Source organism: Sebastes fasciatus, chromosome 24, assembly GCF_043250625.1.
Source record: "Sebastes fasciatus isolate fSebFas1 chromosome 24, fSebFas1.pri, whole genome shotgun sequence".
NCBI lineage: Eukaryota > Metazoa > Chordata > Actinopteri > Perciformes > Sebastidae > Sebastes > Sebastes fasciatus.
In genome coordinates, this window is record NC_133818.1 from 18,166,353 (window position 1) to 18,185,435 (window position 19,083).

Consider the following 19,083-nt stretch of genomic DNA (forward strand, 5'->3'; position numbering starts at 1 on the left):
GATGACGCCTAGGTTGCGGACCTCAGGGGGTGGGCAGATGGAGCTGCCATCCAGGTCTAGGAGGAAATTTCCAACCTTCCAGAGCAATGGGGGCCACACCATGAGCTATGTTTTGCTGCCGTTGAGTTTGAGATGGTTTGATGATATCCGTGTTTTTATTTCATGCAGGCAGTTGAGTAAGGACTGGGGGGAGGTGAGTGAATGGCTTGGTGCTGAGGTAGAGCTGTGTGTCGTCGGCGTAGGGACGGATAATGTGACCGAGGGGGAGCATGTAGATGGTGAAGGGGTCCGAGCACAGAACCTTTAGGCACGCCTTGGTTGACTGGGGCTGGGGAGGAGCTGGAGTCACTGATGGTGATGAACTGTTTTCTGTTGGAGAGATATGATTGAAACCAAGAGAGAGCTGTTCCGGTGAGTCCTAGGTGGTCTGATAGGTGGTTCAGGAGGATGGGGTGGTAGACTGTATCAATAGCTGCGAAGGGGTCGAGAAAAGTTGAGGATGGAGATTTGACCAGAATCAGCTGTGATGAGGTTGGTGATTTTGATGAGGGCGGTCTCTGTGCTCATGGTTGGACATATGCTGATGGAGTTGGGCGGCAACTGCTCTTTCCAGGATTTTACTGAGAAAAAGGGAGGTTGGAGATCGGCCGGTAGCTGTTTAGGTCCTCTGGGTCCAAACCTGGCTTCTTGAGGATGGGGGGTGATGGAGGCTGTTTTGAAGCTGGAGGGGACCGTGCCGGATTCCAAGGAGGTTTACATTTCTCTACCTGTCTCTGTCCTCCATTCTCGGTTTAAAGCTACTGGGAAACTTTACAGACTGAAACTTTTACTCTATAGTAGAAAAAACTCTTCTCCAAAAAGAGCAAATAAACAAACAAACAAACCCTTTAACACACACACACACACACACACACACACACACACACACACACACACACAGAAATACAGTCCTGAAAACCACATGGGACCAATTATCACATTTACCATGCTCTGTTTGCCAACCCCCCGATCTCTAGCCTGACAGAGGGAGAGAGAGACAGTCATCCCCTCATTAGCCTTACATGGCATAATGCTTCTGTGTGTATGTGGTTAATAATACTATATCATGCGTATTGTGTCCATTTACGTTACATTTACACTGACCGTGATGTGTCCAGTTGAGACGTTAAAGGGAAACGTGACATCATCATGCCAATCACATACTGCACACAAACACACATCTCTGGTAGATTGCTGTGTAATATGATTGCTGTATTTCTACTGTTTGCCTCGTGAACTTCATGATAACTTTCAGGAGTTGTAAAATCCTGTCTGTGAGTATTACTAAATGTTGTACAGTGTTTTGGCATCTGATAAGCCGTTAAACACGTTATAGGAGCAGTGTGTAACATCGTATAACCCGTTAAACACGTTAAAGGTGCAGTGTGTAGCATCTGATAACCCGCTAAACACATTAAAGGAGCAGTGTGTAGCATCTGATAACCCGTTAAACACGTTAAAGGAGCAGTTTGTAGCATCTGATAACCCGTTAAACACATTAAAGGAGCAGTTTGTAGCATCTGATAACCTGTTAAACATATTAAAGGAGCAGTGTGTAGCATCTGGCGGCATCCAGCGGTGAGGTTGCAGATTGCAACCAACTGAAACTTTTCCCGTGTGCCAAGGGTGTAGAAGAACTACGGTGGTAGAACACCACTGCTTTTTGTCCACAGGAACCGCCAAAATCAACACAAAATGAAAGTTCCTCTTAGTGGCTTTAAAGCTATTATACTGAAGGGTTGGAAACTAGCAAGACTGCACTGGATCTTAAAAAGTATCCATCCTAAAAACATCTTCCCTTCTCCAATGAAAACAATCTAGAGAGACAGACACCAAACAACACCGACAGTCCGTCCCTTCAGGCCTCCCTCCAAAGACACTATCATTAGGTAGGTAGACAGGTAGGAGGACAGGTACGAGGACAGGTAGGTAGACAGGTAGGAGGACAGGTAGGAGGACAGGTAGGTAGACATCTATATTCTGTATGTTCATGTGCAACTGAGGACAGACACAACACAACATAACACATGTCTGAGGAATGACAGTGACTCAGTGTGTGTGTGTGTGTGTGGGTGTGTGTGTGTGTGTTCAGGAGGAGGTGTTTTACTGGAAGAACCCCCCCCCCCGCTGCTGCTGAGTCATCAAAATGGAGGCGATGGAATCTCCTTCACATCTCTCTGAGAGACACACACATCTTCACACTAGTCCTCTGTGTGTCTCTTCTTCTCATGATGACACGTCTCTTTATATCTATATATCTATCTTTAAATCTGTCTCTGGTTATCTGTATCACACACACATACACACACAGACACACACACACACACCTCTACAGTGATGTTTGTCCCATCAGTGGAACAGAAAGAGGTCTTACTGGTCCTTCAAGGGCAGCGTTGTTCAGACGATGCCTCATCATTGACATCTGTTACAATCACACACACACACACACACACACACACACACACATGATAAACGATCGCTCACCCATGACATCATCAGAGCTCAGTGGAACAGAGGAATAAAAAGCCAGTCAGTGTGAGCGTCTCCCGGTAAATGATCTGACCCCGGTGCTGTTACAGACAGTTAGCCCCAGTTAACACACTTAGACACACACACACACACACATTTAAACAGGAGTCTTTGGTCCTCTACCAGATCCAGGAGAGAGAGAGTGTGTGGGGGGGAGAGATAGAGACTAAAGAGTAGAAGTAAACTTCCAGGTCTAGTAAATGTGACTGAGTCTGTGTTAAACTTTCCTTCACTGATATCTAAATTCCTGCTAACGTGCAAAATCAACGTGATCGCACATAAATACATGAAGTGATCACGACCTCGGCACATGACATGGAAACTGTTTCCATGGAAACAAACTACAAGCTAACAAACAAAAGTTAGGTTTATGAAAAAACAAGGCGATGGTTTGGGTTTAAATAAGTATGTTTGTTACGCAACCTTACTTACGTAGCCTACGTAACTTAAAACAAGTCAACGTTGACGTTTCAGGTGGGACACTAACACCGGGCTCCTGGGTGGGTTTGTTTGATCCATCCACCCTGACCTCCCTACTAGGGATGCACGATACCAGTATCGTTATCGGTTAACGTCACCATCTTTCGGGTCCTATCGATGAGCTCATGCTCCACCTCCCCGGCGGTGCGGGCGTGACGGGCCGGTGGTGCGCCCAACCCCGTGGGGCCGGGATCCCACCTCTGCTGGCGCGTGCCGGCCCTCACTTCCATTGCGCCACGGGGTTTTGCTTGCACCCTCTGACTCCTTGGTCCGTGTTTCAAGACGGGTCGGGTGGGTTGCAGACATCACCGCAGACCCCTGGAGCCTTTTACGTGGGCCGAGCCCCGCCCTGGGGGCACGATGCGGTTGAGGAGTACTGAGGACAGTCCGCCCCAGTGACACTTTGTCGACGGCCCCGGGAAGCATCTTCGCCCCGAGCCTTTCCAAGCCGACCTAGAGCCGGTCGCGGCACACCGCCTCGTATGCGGGACTCCCCAGCCTGCCGTGTGTCGCTCCCACCCTCCAGCTGGCTGTTAACGAGGGTCTTTTGGCACAGAGAAGTGCTCGTATTGGTACTCGGTATCGGAGAGTAACCAAATGTAAGTACTTGTACTCGGTCTCCCTACTCCCTACAGAGAATTTGAATAACACACTTCTGTTGAACCTGGGAATCTGTGTGTCCACCACAACAAAGGATCCTTATTGACTTTCCATTGTCATTGTTTCTGTGGTACGTAATGTGTTAAAAAGATGTGACGGCACCACGGAAACACCCCTGAATGATGTACGGTCATTTCAGAGATTTCTATGAGATCCGTCTGTGCAGAATACATCGATGAATAAATTTTTTTGCGATGCGTCCACCAACCAGATACGTAGCGTATACAGCTCGTACGGCGGTGCCATTTAAAACCACCGGCGGAGCTCGAAATGAGCCTTCTTTGGTCCAGAGCATCTTCGACTGTTTGGACAGCATCCCGTTTTCTTGTTTTGTTTGTTGATAAATTCAAAGGTCACTTCAACTGTTGTATTTTAGCAGCTGGTAAGAACACACACACACACACACACACACACACACACACACACAGGGTCTAGACATGACGGGGTTTGATGTCGTGGGAGCTCTGTGGGGTGTAGAGGAGGACAAGGAGGGGAGGAGGCGGAGGGTGGTTAGGAAAAGACTTGGAGGAAAGGAGAAGGGGGAGGAGGGATGGAAAAAACTGGAATAAGAGGAGGAGGAGGAGGAGTAGGAGGAAGATGGGGGGATGGAGGGAGGCCAGCTGTTCATAACCTGTAGATGCTAAAGAAAAAACCTCCTTCCACTTTTCTTTGTTTCATCACTGCTTCTGGTATTTAACATGCCGTCACACTGCCAGACACACAACCCACACGGTTATATCATTTCATTTTAAATACAACCTGGGTCAAACCAGTCCAAAGCAGTTCAAACTGTGGTGCTTTGCTAGTAGCTCTGTGAGACTGTACTGAGATCAATGCTAACATGGGCATGCTAATGTTTAGCAGGTATAATATTTACCATCATTAGCGTGTTAGCATGCTAACAGACATGAGGATGATGGGAATCGCATTACTTTTGGAGGCCATAAACCAAAGTATTGGACAAATAAAAAATTAGACCTAGTAACACTAAAATATGAAATTATAATTATTCTGTTGACAATAATGCAATCTTCTTTCTCTGTCTCTCTTCCTCACAATGATAGCTGTGTCGGTGTCTGACCCCAGTGTGACCCAGGAAGTTGCAGCTGGAGGTCATGTTGTGTCTGGGAGGGGGTCAGAGGTCAGAGGCGGAGCAGCCTCCCACTGAGCTCTCCCAGGACACACAGTCCACCGGCCCGTTTCCCAACACCAGCCCTCAACTACCCTCTGTCCTGAAAGAGTTCGGTCAAGCTCCACTTGATCCAAAACCCACTGTACAACTGAACATGAAGAGGAACTTCATCGTTGAACGTTGTGCGCGCTTTACCTCCACAGAAACCTAAACCTGCAACAGCTGTGTGTATGTGTGTGTGTTCAGGAGGCAAAGGCGGAGTTAAGGAGGGGTAGAAGTGTGTCGGTGCAGGTGTTGGGGTGTAAGGAGGCGTGGATTTGAGGGTCAAGTTGCTTGTTGGTGTGTTCCTCTCAAAAGGCTGATTATAGATACTTCACCAGCAGGTGATCACACACATATACCCCCCTCTACACCTGGCATTCAAATGTGTCTCGTATCTAGATATGATTTAACCTGATTACATTTATACCTGGTGTTAATGTGTGCCTCCAGTGTCCACATGTATTTCAGCCCATGTAGTTGTTGTATGTATGTGGTTTGAAAACACAATTGCATTTCTACTTGTGTTCAACGTGGTTACAATGCGTGACCAGTTCTAATGATTATATATCACTAATAATATCAGCGATGGACTACCCTTCTCCCCTCAGCTAACACTAACACTATAGTGGTCACGGTGGTCTAACAGTCTGACCTGCAGTGAGGCTTGGTGAAGTAAAGGTGACTCACTCACTGTCTCTAACCCCCTGCTACACACACACACACACACACACACACACACACACAAACACAAACCACAAACGCACATATGGGTGCTCAAAAACACACACCGCAACGCCCTCTCCCTCCGTTTCACTTGCTCTAACCACAGCTACTTCCTCGGTGAAAACTGTTGGCTGAGGGGGGGCAGGTGGTTAGTTTGATTACACACACACACACACACACACACACACACACACACACACACACACACATGCATACAAAGCCACAATGCCAGATTAATAGAAGAGTAAGACAATCTCTCTCGGGTGACTGTCGGGGAGAGAGTCAACTCTGAAGACAAAAAGTCATCAACAAGGGGATTTGGAGAACCACATACCAAAACCAGAGAGAGAGAGAGAGAGCGAGAGAGAGAGAGTCATAAAGAGATAGCTAAAGGAAGATGTGTATGACGACAGAGAGAAGGAGCGGAAGCAGAAAAGAGCTGTAAGCAAGTGAAGAGTCGGAGAAAGATACCACCAGTAGAGAAACGTAGAGAATGAAAGTTTCTTTGTGGATTATTTTGCCTCGGAGTCACTGGTCGACTGGAAAAACCACAAGGAGCTTTTTCTACCACATCTACCCATGACCGGGACACCTCGGCTGGGGTAAGAGTACCACAACTACAGCCTCTTCACCTCCTGTTTATGTTGTTCAGTGATCCTCCTTTTATTGCTGAATCATATAAAAATTAAAAAAAAAAAATTTTACAGGCCTGTCTGCTTGTATCACAAAGTTTGACATTAAGAAAGGAAAGGAGTAGAAAAGTTCTCTGCGTTCAGGTCTACGTGATTCTTTTTTAAACTCCTTCATGGTGGACCATGGTGAGTTGATGCCTTATCTTATTATTACATCGACCATTCATTCATTCATTCATTCATTTATTCATTCCTGCCATTCTCAACAATGATGACAATTTCAGCTTCATTTAAGCAAGAAAAAGATCTCCATTGGTTTCTGCAGATGTCCCTTCAGGTTTGCCCTGGTCGCTTGTACTCACAGCTCAGCTTGGGTTGAGTTAACTTTAGAGTTGAACTTTTATGTAAGGACATAATGATTCTGAAGCTATTGTGCATGTGTAAAGTGTTTTATTTTCCAAAAAAGGATAAAACCGTTTAGGAACAAAGTAGTGGAAACTGGAAACAGCACCAGTCAGGCCTCTGAGCGTCACATGGTAGATGTTGATTGACATCTGAGGACCGGTGTTAAAACTATATACAGTCCATGGTGCTGAGGTTACAGGACAGTCTGTTCACTCCCTACATCACTTTTTAGGCATAGGGAGTGACCAGTGCTCAAATCACAGATGGAATTAAAGCTGCGGGCAGCGATGAACGGGCCCTCGTACCTTCTCGCACGTCGGGGTTACTGGCGGGACAACGATTGACGCAGCCAGGCACAATGAAACCGGAACTCTGATGAGCACAATGACGCCTGCCACAAGACTATACGACAAACGGTTCATGAGTTATGAAAGGGGGCGTGGCTAATATCTTGGGGTGGGGCTATGAGTCTATATGGACATGAAAATGTCCCCAGGACTGGACCCTTATCATGCCTGAGAAATTTGGGGCAGATCGGACTATGTGCAGTGGAGTTACAACTTCCTGTTTCATGGCGAATGGCTCAAAATGGCCGCCACGCCACGGTCAGGTCGTTCAGTGAAAACTCACCATTTGAATAACTTTTCATCCTGAAGGTCTTAAGATGGTCCTGACCAAATTTCAAGTCGATCTGATTAAATCTGTATGAGGAGTTAGTTAAAGTACACGGCCTATAAAACGCCAAAAATGATGACATTAAATTCAAATTGGCGGACTTCCTGTTGAGTTTTGGGCATACCTCCAAGAGGCTTTTTCCTGCATCTCTACATGTTACATCTGCCTGCCAAATTTCATACATCTAGGTAAAACCAGAGCGAGGGGCTCAATTTTTCCAACTGTCTAGGGGGCGCTAGCGAGCCATTTTGCAACACCCAAGCCCGAGACCCTTAAAATATCACATTTTTCACCACGTCTGGTAAGTGTGCCACGTTTAGCAACTTTTTGAGTAAGTTAAGGTCCTGAAAGAGACGACTCATTTGCATGAAAAAGAATAATCCTTACAGTTTCATAGGGCCTTCGCTGGCCGGACGTTGTTGGTGCTCGGGCCCTAACTATGCAATGACTAACAACACCGGTCCCCCAGCTGGTTAACTGCCTCTTGGAATTGAGGTGATACAGCAAATTAGTGTCCGCCCACACAGATATTCATCAATCAAATCACCAGTACCGACGATGTCAGTCAGTCTGTGCCAAAAAGATGGGGGGTGCTGTCACTGCAGAAAAAATATATAAAAGTAGGATTCACCCGCCTGTAAATGGATCACACACCTGTATTAACAGGGCAGTCTAGCAGCAATATAACGGCACCATGAATGACATTTATATAACCACAATAACACAAAATGAGCATTTTTTCTCTTATCATATTCATATTCATATATTATATATTCTGAATCAGCTTCTTGAGCCATATGGTGCCATGAGACACGTCAGTGTCGAGAACTTACAGTCCTGCAGACTGTTTGCAATGCCCCTCCCAATGCATGCCCCCTGATCCCAGCTGTCTGTCAGATGTCACCTCGACTAATTCAAGTCACTGAACTCAACTTCTCAGCCGTGTTTGTGATGTTGGTACTGTTTGGAGATTTTTCCATGCACATATCGGGCAAATAATGCAACACGTTCTCATCCCGACTCGTTACATACTGACACTTTGTCAGACCCCTCGGCGTCACTTTTAAGTTGCAGTAAACGCATGCTTAAGGATCCCTCGGCCGGTCACAGTAAACACGTGCTTAATGTTGTGAATTAAACAAAAACACCTGCTTAGGTTCAGGCAACAAAACCATTTAGTTAGGTTTAGGGAAAACAACATGGTTGGGCCTAAAATGACTACGTTTTTACAGTGGAAATGTGACTGGATGTTGTGAACACCTTGTGTTTGTTGGGCCCAATCCACCTCAACCCATCTGTGTCTCTTTTGCTCTTGAAACTACATCACCACAGCCCTTTTCTGAGCGTTTACTGTTGCCACGGATGGGTTTACATGGTGGTTAATGGAAAGCCCGGTGCGTCGCATACTGGTGCTAAAGGGTGCCTTGTGCGGCGGTATTAAACGCCGACGGTCGTGACAAGTGGTCAGTATTTGACACCCTGGGAATGAAAACTGGCTGAATAATACGGCTTGCTGTGCGGTTAATTGTACGATGGGCATCCTGCTGGCGTGTGCTTTAAGGTGAATAACGTTAATGTTAATGCACAAATTGGAGGAGCTGATGGGATTGCATTTCTATCTTATATCTCATAACTTCATAGAGTTGTTACCATGGTATGGTGTGTTGGTGTGATCCACGCTCATTAGTACTGGATCAGTGATGAGTTACATACACATGTACACGCTCACATAGATAGATGTGGTTTGTGGTTAAGAGATTGGCCATGAATGTGGATGTTTCAGCTTGTTGGAGGACCCCGTCATGACCTTTCATTGTATGTGTGTTTAAATGTTCTATTCATGTACAGATAAAAAAGGGTGGAGAGGAAGAAACGTCTGAAGAAGAATCATTTCATGGCATCCAACAGCCTCTTTGAGTCACTGTCGTCCTATCGCTCAGCTTTTATACGAGGTAAGTGTATTTTTCTGCACATGCTCATGTATGTTTCAACTGCATCTGCAGTGTTTAACTGCTCTGTTCGGTGTTCCTCTTGGTTTCCTCTGTTCGGTGTTCCTCTTGGTTTCCAGTAGTTCAAGTGTATTTTATGATGAATGTCGAATTTAGGATTGAAAAGTTTCTGTGAATGATTTTCTTGAATGTTTCTCACCTAGGTTCAAATCTGAACCTCTATCCATGTGGTCATTCACCAGATGCTGCTTCATATTAAAACTGCACTATGGTATATACAGTATACTTAGCTGTGAGTTTTAGAACGTCAGCAGTGAGCTGGTAGAACATTAAGTAGACTACATGACTGGGACACGAGTCAGACTCCAGTCAAACATTTGATGACTTTAAATTCAACTTGACAAAATAAAATCTTCCAACTGGACTTGGACCTTCACAACAGTACCTCCTGACTTCACTTGGACTTGAGCCTTTTGACTTTAACATACTTCATATCTTCCCACAAGCCCAAAGATTAAAAAGTATGTTATTTAAAGTTTGTGCATGAAGACAATCAACTGCCCAGTACCAGATGTAAGTCCGTCAGCGTTACAGATGTTGGGTTTATTTACTTTTTGAGAGATCCTTCATTGATTTGGGAAGAGGATTTACTGAACTGAACAAACTGAATTTCTATCTTTTGTTGTTTATTGTTGAAACCCCCGAAAAGTGGTGTTTTATGTTGAACTCTGGACTCTTTATTTTTGGTGAATATCAACTTGCATTTGATTGTTTGAACCAATCTGACATCATCCAATCAAGTTGCAGGAGAAAATCATGAAGAACTAACATTATATTACTGAGCAGCAGTTCACTAGCAAGACCACGCCATCAGCAAGGTACGATTTAACACATTTACTGAAGGGAAAACACGGCTGATCGTGTTTGGAGGGTGGCTGCGGCCCGGCCGACCACCGGAGGACCTCACCAAGCTCCGACCGGCCCGGTCGACCATCGGAGTGCCTCATCACGCTGCGACCGGCCCGGTCCACCATCGGAGGACCTCGCCAAGCTCCGACCGGCCCGGTCCACCATCGGAAGACCTCACCACGCTCCGACCGGCCCGGCCGACCATCGGAGGACCTCACCACGCTTTGACCGGCCCGGTACGCCATCGGAGGACCTCATCACGCGCCGACCGGCCCGGCCGACCATCGGAGGATCTCACCACGCTCCGACCGGCCCGGTCCATCATCGGAGGACCTCACCACGCTCCGACCGGCCCGGTCCACCATCGGAGGACCTCACCACGCTCCGACTGGCCCGGTCCACCATCGGAGGACCTCACCACGCTCCGACCGGCTACGTGTTGGGAGACTGGAGCTGTCCTCGGAGACGATGGAGTGGGAGAACTGTGGCAATGGTGATGGACTGTCCGTGCCTCGTCCTGTCCTTTCTGATGAGGGAGGGGAGTGAGGAAGAGACTGTGTTGAGGCTACTGGACTCTCTTCTGGACGGCGTTTGGATCCCGGGAAGAGGGGTCTCTCTGCTGGTGGTCTGCTGGTGTCGGCTGATGGAAACTTTGGACATGATCTTCTTGATTTTGACCCAATAGCTTGTCGTCCGATAGGGATGGTGAGACGAAGTCCGTAACCAACATGAGGTGAGTGGACAGATGATGGCTAAGTTAAATAGCTCACTGTTCTGTGTGCTCCAGTAACTGCGGTCAGGTCAGCCTGCACGTTGTTTTGCGGTGCGTATGTATTCTAGTTATTACGGTGCGTGTGTATTCTAGGAATTACAGTGCATGTGTATTCTAGGTATTACAGTGCATGTGTATTCTAGGTATTATGATAAGAGCGAGTAAGAACTGACTTCAGACTAAAAGCACTGTTCTGATGAAGGTGATCGTCCATTTTGCATTTTGCACACTGTGTTTATCGCTTCCTAAATTTACTTCGGGATCAATAAAGTATTTATCTATCTATCTGGTGCTGTTGCAACAGTGTAGTTGGAGGTTCAGGAGAGAGAACATCCTGAACGAGGAACCTCGAGGTCTCAGGCCGGCTTCTGTGAGCCTGCAGCCTCCCGGCGAACAGGGAGGATGACGACAGGGAGGAGAGAGAGGAATGTAGCAGGCATTCCTTCCTGCTGCATCAACCAGCAGCTGTGTGAATGACTATACATGTCTGCTTCATTTTTCCCAACACCGGCTGTCTCTGTGTGACCCAACGTGAGGTAATAATCAACATATGAAGCTTCTGAGCCTCTTTCAGCCCATCGTTTTAGTGTTCCCTTCTCATCTACAGGGTTTCCAGCAGATAGCAGGCCGACACAGTTAGAGACTAGCTGATGAACATAGCTGTTTGCTAATACATTAGCCATATCAACTTTGTAGGGTGATAATATATCTATATACTGTATCTATTTGCCCAAAAGTTAGAAAAAGAATCCCTAACTAGGACACATCCTGCACTGTTCCAGTAAGTCAGGGGTCAGCAACCTGCGGCTCCGGAGCCAAATGCGTCTCTGTAGCTCCTCTCCAGTGGCTCCCTGTTGATTTATAAAAATGGAAATCAATAAATGATTTTTGTTTACATTTAAATTTGTATTTATCATTGTTGTAGGTATATGGTACGACGGTATGACGGAGTATTAGGGCCACATTGAGGAAAAATAAATAAATCTGAGATTTAGAGAATAAAGTCGGAATATTACGAGAATGAAGTCAGAAGTTTACGAAAAAAAAACGTAATATTATGAGAATAAAGTCATAATAAAAGTAGTAATATTACGACTTTTTTCCTCATTAAGTTATGACTTTATTCTCCTAATATTACAACTTTTTCTCGTAAAGTTACGACTTTTTTTCTCGTAACATTATATTTTTTCTCATAATATTACAACTTTTTTTCTCGTAACATTATGACTTTATTCTCATAATATTACGACTTTTTTTCTCGTAAAGTTATGACTTTTTTCCTCATTAAGTTATGACTTTATTCTCCTAATATTACAACTTTTTCTCGTAAAGTTACGACTTTTTTTCTCGTAACATTATATTTTTTCTCATAATATTACAACTTTTTTTCTCGTAACATTATGACTTTATTCTCATAATATTACGACTTTTTTTCTCGTAAAGTTATGACTTTTTTCTCGTAATATATGACTTTTTTCTCGTAAAATTATGACTTTTTTCCTCATTAAGTTATGACTTTATTCTCCTAATATTACGACTTTTTCTCGTAAAGATATGACTTTATTCTCGTAATATTAAAACTTTTCTCTCTTAAGCTTCTGACTTTATTCTCGTAATATTGCGACTTTTTTCTCATGAAGTTTTGACTTTATTCTCGTAATATTACCACTTTTTTCTCGTAAAGTTATGACTTTTTTCTCGTAATATATGACTTTTTTCTCGTAAAATTATGACTTTTTTCCTCATTAAGTTATGACTTTATTCTCCTAATATTACGACTTTTTCTCGTAAAGATATGACTTTATTCTCGTAATATTAAAACTTTTCTCTCTTAAGCTTCTGACTTTATTCTCGTAATATTGCGACTTTTTTCTCATGAAGTTTTGACTTTATTCTCGTAATATTACCACTTTTTTTCTCGTAAAGTTATGACTTTATTCTCGTAATATTACCACTTTTTTCTCGTAAAGTTATGACTTTATTCTCGTTATATTAAAACTTTTTTTTCTTGATAAGTTATGACTTTATTCTCGTAATATTACCACTTTTTTCTCGTAAAGATATGACTTTATTCTCCTAATATTACCTCTTTTTTTATCGTTAAGTTATGACTTTATTCTCGTAATATTACCTCTTTTTTTCTCATAAAGTTATGACTTTTTTCTCATAAAAATACGACTTTTTTCTTGTAAAGATATGACTTTATTCTCGTAATTTTACGACTTTTTTCTCTTAAGTTTCTGACTTTATTCATGTAATATTATGACTTTTTTCTCTTAATATCACGACTTATTTTCTCTTAACATTATGACTTTTTCTCGTAAAGTTACGACTTTTTTTCTCGTAACATTGTGATATTTTTTCTCATAATATTACAGCTTTTTTTCTCGTAACATCATGACTTTATTCTCGTAATATTACCACTTTTTTTCTCGTAAAGTTATGACTTTATTCTCGTAATATTACCACTTTTTTCTCGTAAAGTTATGACTTTATTCTCGTTATATTAAAACTTTTTTTTCTTGATAAGTTATGACTTTATTCTCGTAATATTACCACTTTTTTCTCGTAAAGATATGACTTTATTCTCCTAATATTACCTCTTTTTTTATCGTTAAGTTATGACTTTATTCTCGTAATATTACCTCTTTTTTTCTCATAAAGTTATGACTTTTTTCTCATAAAAATACGACTTTTTTCTTGTAAAGATATGACTTTATTCTCGTAATTTTACGACTTTTTTCTCTTAAGTTTCTGACTTTATTCATGTAATATTATGACTTTTTTCTCTTAATATCACGACTTATTTTCTCTTAACATTATGACTTTTTCTCGTAAAGTTACGACTTTTTTTCTCGTAACATTGTGATATTTTTTCTCATAATATTACAGCTTTTTTTCTCGTAACATCATGACTTTATTCTCATAATATTACGACTTTTTTTCTCGTAAAGTTATGACTTTTTTCTCGTAATATATGACTTTTTTCTCGTAAAATTATGACTTTTTTCCTCATTAAGTTATGACTTTATTCTCCTAATATTACGACTTTTTCTCGTAAAGCTATGACTTTATTCTCGTAATATTACGACTTTTTTTCTCTCAAGCTTCTGACTTCATTCTCTTAATATTATTACTTTTTTTCTCGTAACATAATGACTTTTTTCTAGTAATATAAAGACTTTTTTTCTCTTAAAGTTATGACTTTATTCTCGTAACATTATGACTTTTTTCTTGTAAAGTTATGACTTTATTCTCGTAACATTGTGACTTTTTTCTCTTAAAGTTATGACTTTATTCTCGTAACATTGTGACTTTTTTCTCGTAAAGTTATGACTTTATTCTCGTAATATTAAAACTTTTCTCTCTTAAGCTTCTGACTTTATTCTCGTAATATTAAAACTTTTTTCTCATGAAGTTTTGACTTTATTCTCGTAATATTACCACTTTTTTTCTCGTAAAGTTATGACTTTATTCTCGTAATATTACGACTTTTTTCTCGTAAAGATATGACTTTATTCTCGTAATATAACCTCTTTTTATCGTTAAGTTATGACTTTATTCTCGTAATATTACCACTTTTTTTCTCATAAAGTTATGACTTTTTTCTCGTAATAGTACGACTTTTTTCTTGTAAAGATATGACTTCATTCTCGTAATTTTACGACTTTTTTCTCTTAAGTTTCTGACTTTATTCATGTAATATTATGACTTTTTTCTCTTAATATCACGACTTATTTTCTCTTAACATTATGACTTTTTCTTAGAATATTACGACTTTTTTTCTCGTAAAGTTATGACTTCATTCTCATAATATTACAACTTTTTTCTCTTAAACTTCTGGCTTTATTCTTGTAATATTACAACTTTTTTTTCGTAATATTACGACTTTTTTTCTCGTAAAGTTATGACTTTATTCTCGTAATATTACCACTTTTTTCTCGTAAAGATATGACTTTATTCTCCTAATATTACCTCTTTTTTTATCGTTAAGTTATGACTTCATTCTCATAATATTACAACTTTTTTCTCTTAAACTTCTGGCTTTATTCTTGTAATATTACAACTTTTTTTTCGTAATATTACGACTTTTTTTCTCGTAAAGTTATGACTTTATTATTGTAATATTACGACTTTATTCTGTTAATCTCAGATGTTTTTTCCCCTCAATGTGGCCCTAATACTCCGTAGTGCATTGTCTCTTTGGCCCTCACTGCATTAAACTTATATACTATATACTTAGACTATAAACTGTGTTAACTTCATCACAATGCTCAAATGTTTTGCGGCTCCAGACAGATTTAATTATTTATTTTTTTGCCTAAAATGGCTCTTTTGATAGTAAAGGTTGCTGACCCCAGCACTAACTGGTTGATTACTGTAGACTGAAACACGGGAGAAGTTGTGGATGTATCTTCAGATTGATAATATCCCTTTAGGGTTGATTTAATATCATTAGTGGTTGATGCAGATAGTCTCATATTGTGTGTCTGTGATGGCGGTTGGCTCTGCTGCGGAAACTGTCAAGAACACTTTGTGGCAGTGTTTCAGTGTGTTTCCTGTTAAATCTTCGCTCAGCGCTTTAAAAGAAAAAGCAATTATTTTTGACTGCATTCTCACTTCTGACATCATCGTCTACAGACTCACAGCGTCATCACTGTGTTTCTGCTAGAAAACACTATACCTGTCATACATACTGATTATCATACCGTCTTGTTATAGGCCTATATAAATGAGTTTCTGCTAAAATAACATTAGTTTGGTGGGCTTCCTGCAGATCTAATAGAGCATGTTACACACAGATCTGTGTGTTCAGCTGCCAGAGCATCACTGACCACCAAATGCAGCTGATGGTTGTAGGTTGTCGTAGCAGTTTTTGTACCCCTCCATGACCCCTCATCAACATCCATGGTTGACGACAGACAATATCGATTGCGTTGCAGCTGCTCTATATTGACTAATGTTGTGATTTCTTGACCTGAATGTGTCTCCCTGTCTCTCCACATAGTTTCACAAGTCAGGAATGTTTATATCATCCTTTGCCAGTTTCCACTACACGCTTCCAGTCGTTTAATCCGGTAACGGTGAAGGTGGTGTCTGTAGCAGATGAGGGTCCGACTCCTCGGATAGAAAAATGCGGCATCTGCCTGAATTGAGGACTCTAGTCTGTCTCGGCTTCCGTACCAGGAGCTGGTGCAGGAAGGCGTGCAGGAAAGTTGTTCAAGATAACTCTTTTGGGCTTCTTGGCACCCAGATCACTTGCCGCTGCAGCTGCTGCCTGCGATGGCCCAATATGAGTGTTCCTACTAGCAGGAATGCTAACGTTAGCCTCATTGGAGTTATTCTCTTGGCCATGGTTAATGCAACTAGTAGGAATGTTTGGAGATGTTGTGGAATTGACAGTGCGGATAGGTCTTGAGTACTTGAGTAGTGTGTGAATTTCAACGGGGTAGGGTCGTCTCAAATCGCACTTATGCACTCAAAATAGTAAGTGTAAGTACGGAAGTACGCGGAGTGTGTGTGTAGTGAGCCTATCTTTCTTCAGCGTGCTGCAACTGCTTGTGTCCCACATGTTCAGAGACATCAGATCACGTGTTCCCCGCCTGTGTGCTGTGGTTAGAATGGCGTGTGTGCATCACATCTCACAGGATGCTTGCATACGTAAGGTTCTCTTCCTCCCATCAGTCACAGAGATCTAATAGAACCACAGTTGGTGGGTTTGTGATCTAACCTCAGGACAGTTCACTCTCGCTGCATCATTCAGCTGATCAAACCACAGCATGCAGGATTTGAACCAGTATCAGCTGATCAGATCACATGTGGTTAACCCAGGGGTCAGCAACCTTTACTATCAAAAGAGCCATTTTAGGCAAAAAAAATAAATAATAATCTGTCTAGAGCCACAAAACATTTGAGCATTGTGATGAAGGTAACACAGTTTATAGTCTAAGTATATAGAATATACTGTAAATCTAATGCAGTGAGGGCCAAAGAGACAATGTACTACGAAGTATTAGGGCCACATTGAGTGAAAAAAAATCGAGTCAAAACTTTCCGAGAAAAAAAGTCGTAATATTACGAGAAAAAAAGACGTAATATACAAGAATAAAGTCATAACTTTACAAGGAAAAAAAGTCGTAATATTGCGAGAATAAGGTCATAACTTTACGAGAAAAAAGTCGTAATATTACGAGAAAAGTCATAACTTTACGAGAAAAAAAGTCGTAACATTACGAGAATAAAATCATAATATTAAGGAAAAAAAATAAAAATTACTTCTTTTATAATATTATGACTTTATTCTTGAAATCTCAGATTAATTTTTTTCCTCAATGTGGTCCTAATACTCCATCTTACCGTCGTACCATAGACCTACAACAATGATAAATAAAAAGGAAAATGTAAAAAAAAACAGTTATTCATCTCCATTTTTTTAAATCCACAGGGAGCCACTGGAGAGGGGCTACAGAGACGCATTTAGCTCCGGAGCCGCAGGTTGCTGACCCCTGGTTAACCAATCAATGGTTGAGATGTCATCACTTAACTCTCCTCTAATCATCGCTTCTATAACATCAAATCTACTGAACACACACTTTATCTCTGTATGCATGTACACACGTGTGTGTTAGTCTGTCGGTTTTAGAACAAATCTCCCACACTGCTGCTGTATCAGTTCAGTGTGTGTGTGTGTGTGTGCTCTGACTTATCTGAGCTTCAGTTTGTCTGAGCTCGTTCAGCTGAGCCAGAGAGCCCAACACAAGACAGTTCACTGTTAGCTTCCAACTGTTAGCATTTGCTCTAAATGTTACTGAACTGATCACACACAGACCTCCAGTTGACCTCCATGAGTGGTCTAAAGATCAGACTGGTCCAAACAAACGATCAATGGTGCCTTTAATGAGCCAACAGCCAGTTCAAATGTTAACTATGTTCCATAGTGTCGTATACTGAAGTTACATTCTTACCTCCTGCTGCCTGCATGTTCAGCTATATGAAAATATGTCCTGGGGACAGAGTAGGACAGACACATCCACAAACCCTGAGGAAGAGGTTCTGGGTTTAGAGTCTGCAAGAATACAAAAGAAAGCTTTAATAGTGACAACACTGGTCGTCCTCCGGCAAACACCATCATCGGCATCATAATCACTTAATCACGTTCATATGTGCCAAAATATCTGTGAAATAAAGTTAACTTCTTTTCCCATGTTCTGTCTAAGTGACTAACCCTTAATCGTTTTATGGGCTGTAATGTCATCATTTGGGGCAACTGGTAGCATCAGATTTAGGGATGCACCGATACCCGATACCAGTATCTGGTCCGATACTGTGCTCATGTGCTCATGTGCTCATGTACTCGTACTCGCAAAACGGCTCTGATACAACAGCACCGATACCACTTTACGGCAGCGTGGCGTTAACCTCTCGTCACCATCTTTCGGGTCCTCACGCTCCACCTCCCCGACGGTGCGGGCGAGACGGGCCGGTGATGCACCCGACCCCGCTTGGCCGGGATCCCAACTCAGCTGGCGCGCGCCGGCCCTCACTTTCATTGCGCCACGGAGTTTTGCTTGCACCCTCTGACTCGCGCGTGCGTTAGACTCCTTGGTACGTGTTTCAAGACGAGTCGGGTGGTTTGCCGACATCGCCACAGACCCCTGGCGCCTTTTTCGTGGGCCACAGCACGACGCAGACCGGTCGACAGTCGCATCGGGAGCAGGGAGTCCCCCCACGGTGCGGCGAGGTCCGGGGCGGGGAGTGCTGTAAAGCTGTGGCCGTGAGTCACCTTCGTCCCGAGCCTTTCCAAACCGACCTAGAGCAGGTTGTGGCGCATATGCGGGACTCTCCAGCCTGTCGTAATCTCGCTCACACCCTCCAGCTGGCTGTTAACGAGGGTCTTCTGGCCCAGAGAAGTACTCGCATCGGTACTCGGTATCGGCGAGTAGCCAAATGTAAGTACTTGTACTCGGTCTGAAAAAAAGTGGTATCAGTGCATCCCTAGTCAGATTACGTCCACTAACAGCTCTTGTTGTTGCCACTGACAGGCTCAGACTATTATAATTGATTTTCAGTGTCATGGCTGAATATTTAGATGATTTCCACAACGTGGATGAGATGCGAGATTTCAGAACGAGACCT

General features: G+C 42.5%; 1 protein-coding gene across 1 annotated transcript in view; it reads left to right on the plus strand.

Moving 5' to 3' along the window:
- The first annotated feature begins 5,842 nt into the window (after positions 1 to 5,842).
- Positions 5,843 to 19,083, plus strand: part of runx1 (RUNX family transcription factor 1) — an 81,019-nt gene continuing 67,778 nt past the window's right edge. Inside the window, exons 1-2 of the mRNA XM_074627719.1 lie at positions 5,843 to 6,207; positions 9,166 to 9,269. Coding sequence (XP_074483820.1) covers positions 9,212 to 9,269 — 58 coding nt within the window. The 5' untranslated portion in view covers positions 5,843 to 6,207; positions 9,166 to 9,211. The remainder of the gene's footprint in view (positions 6,208 to 9,165; positions 9,270 to 19,083) is intronic.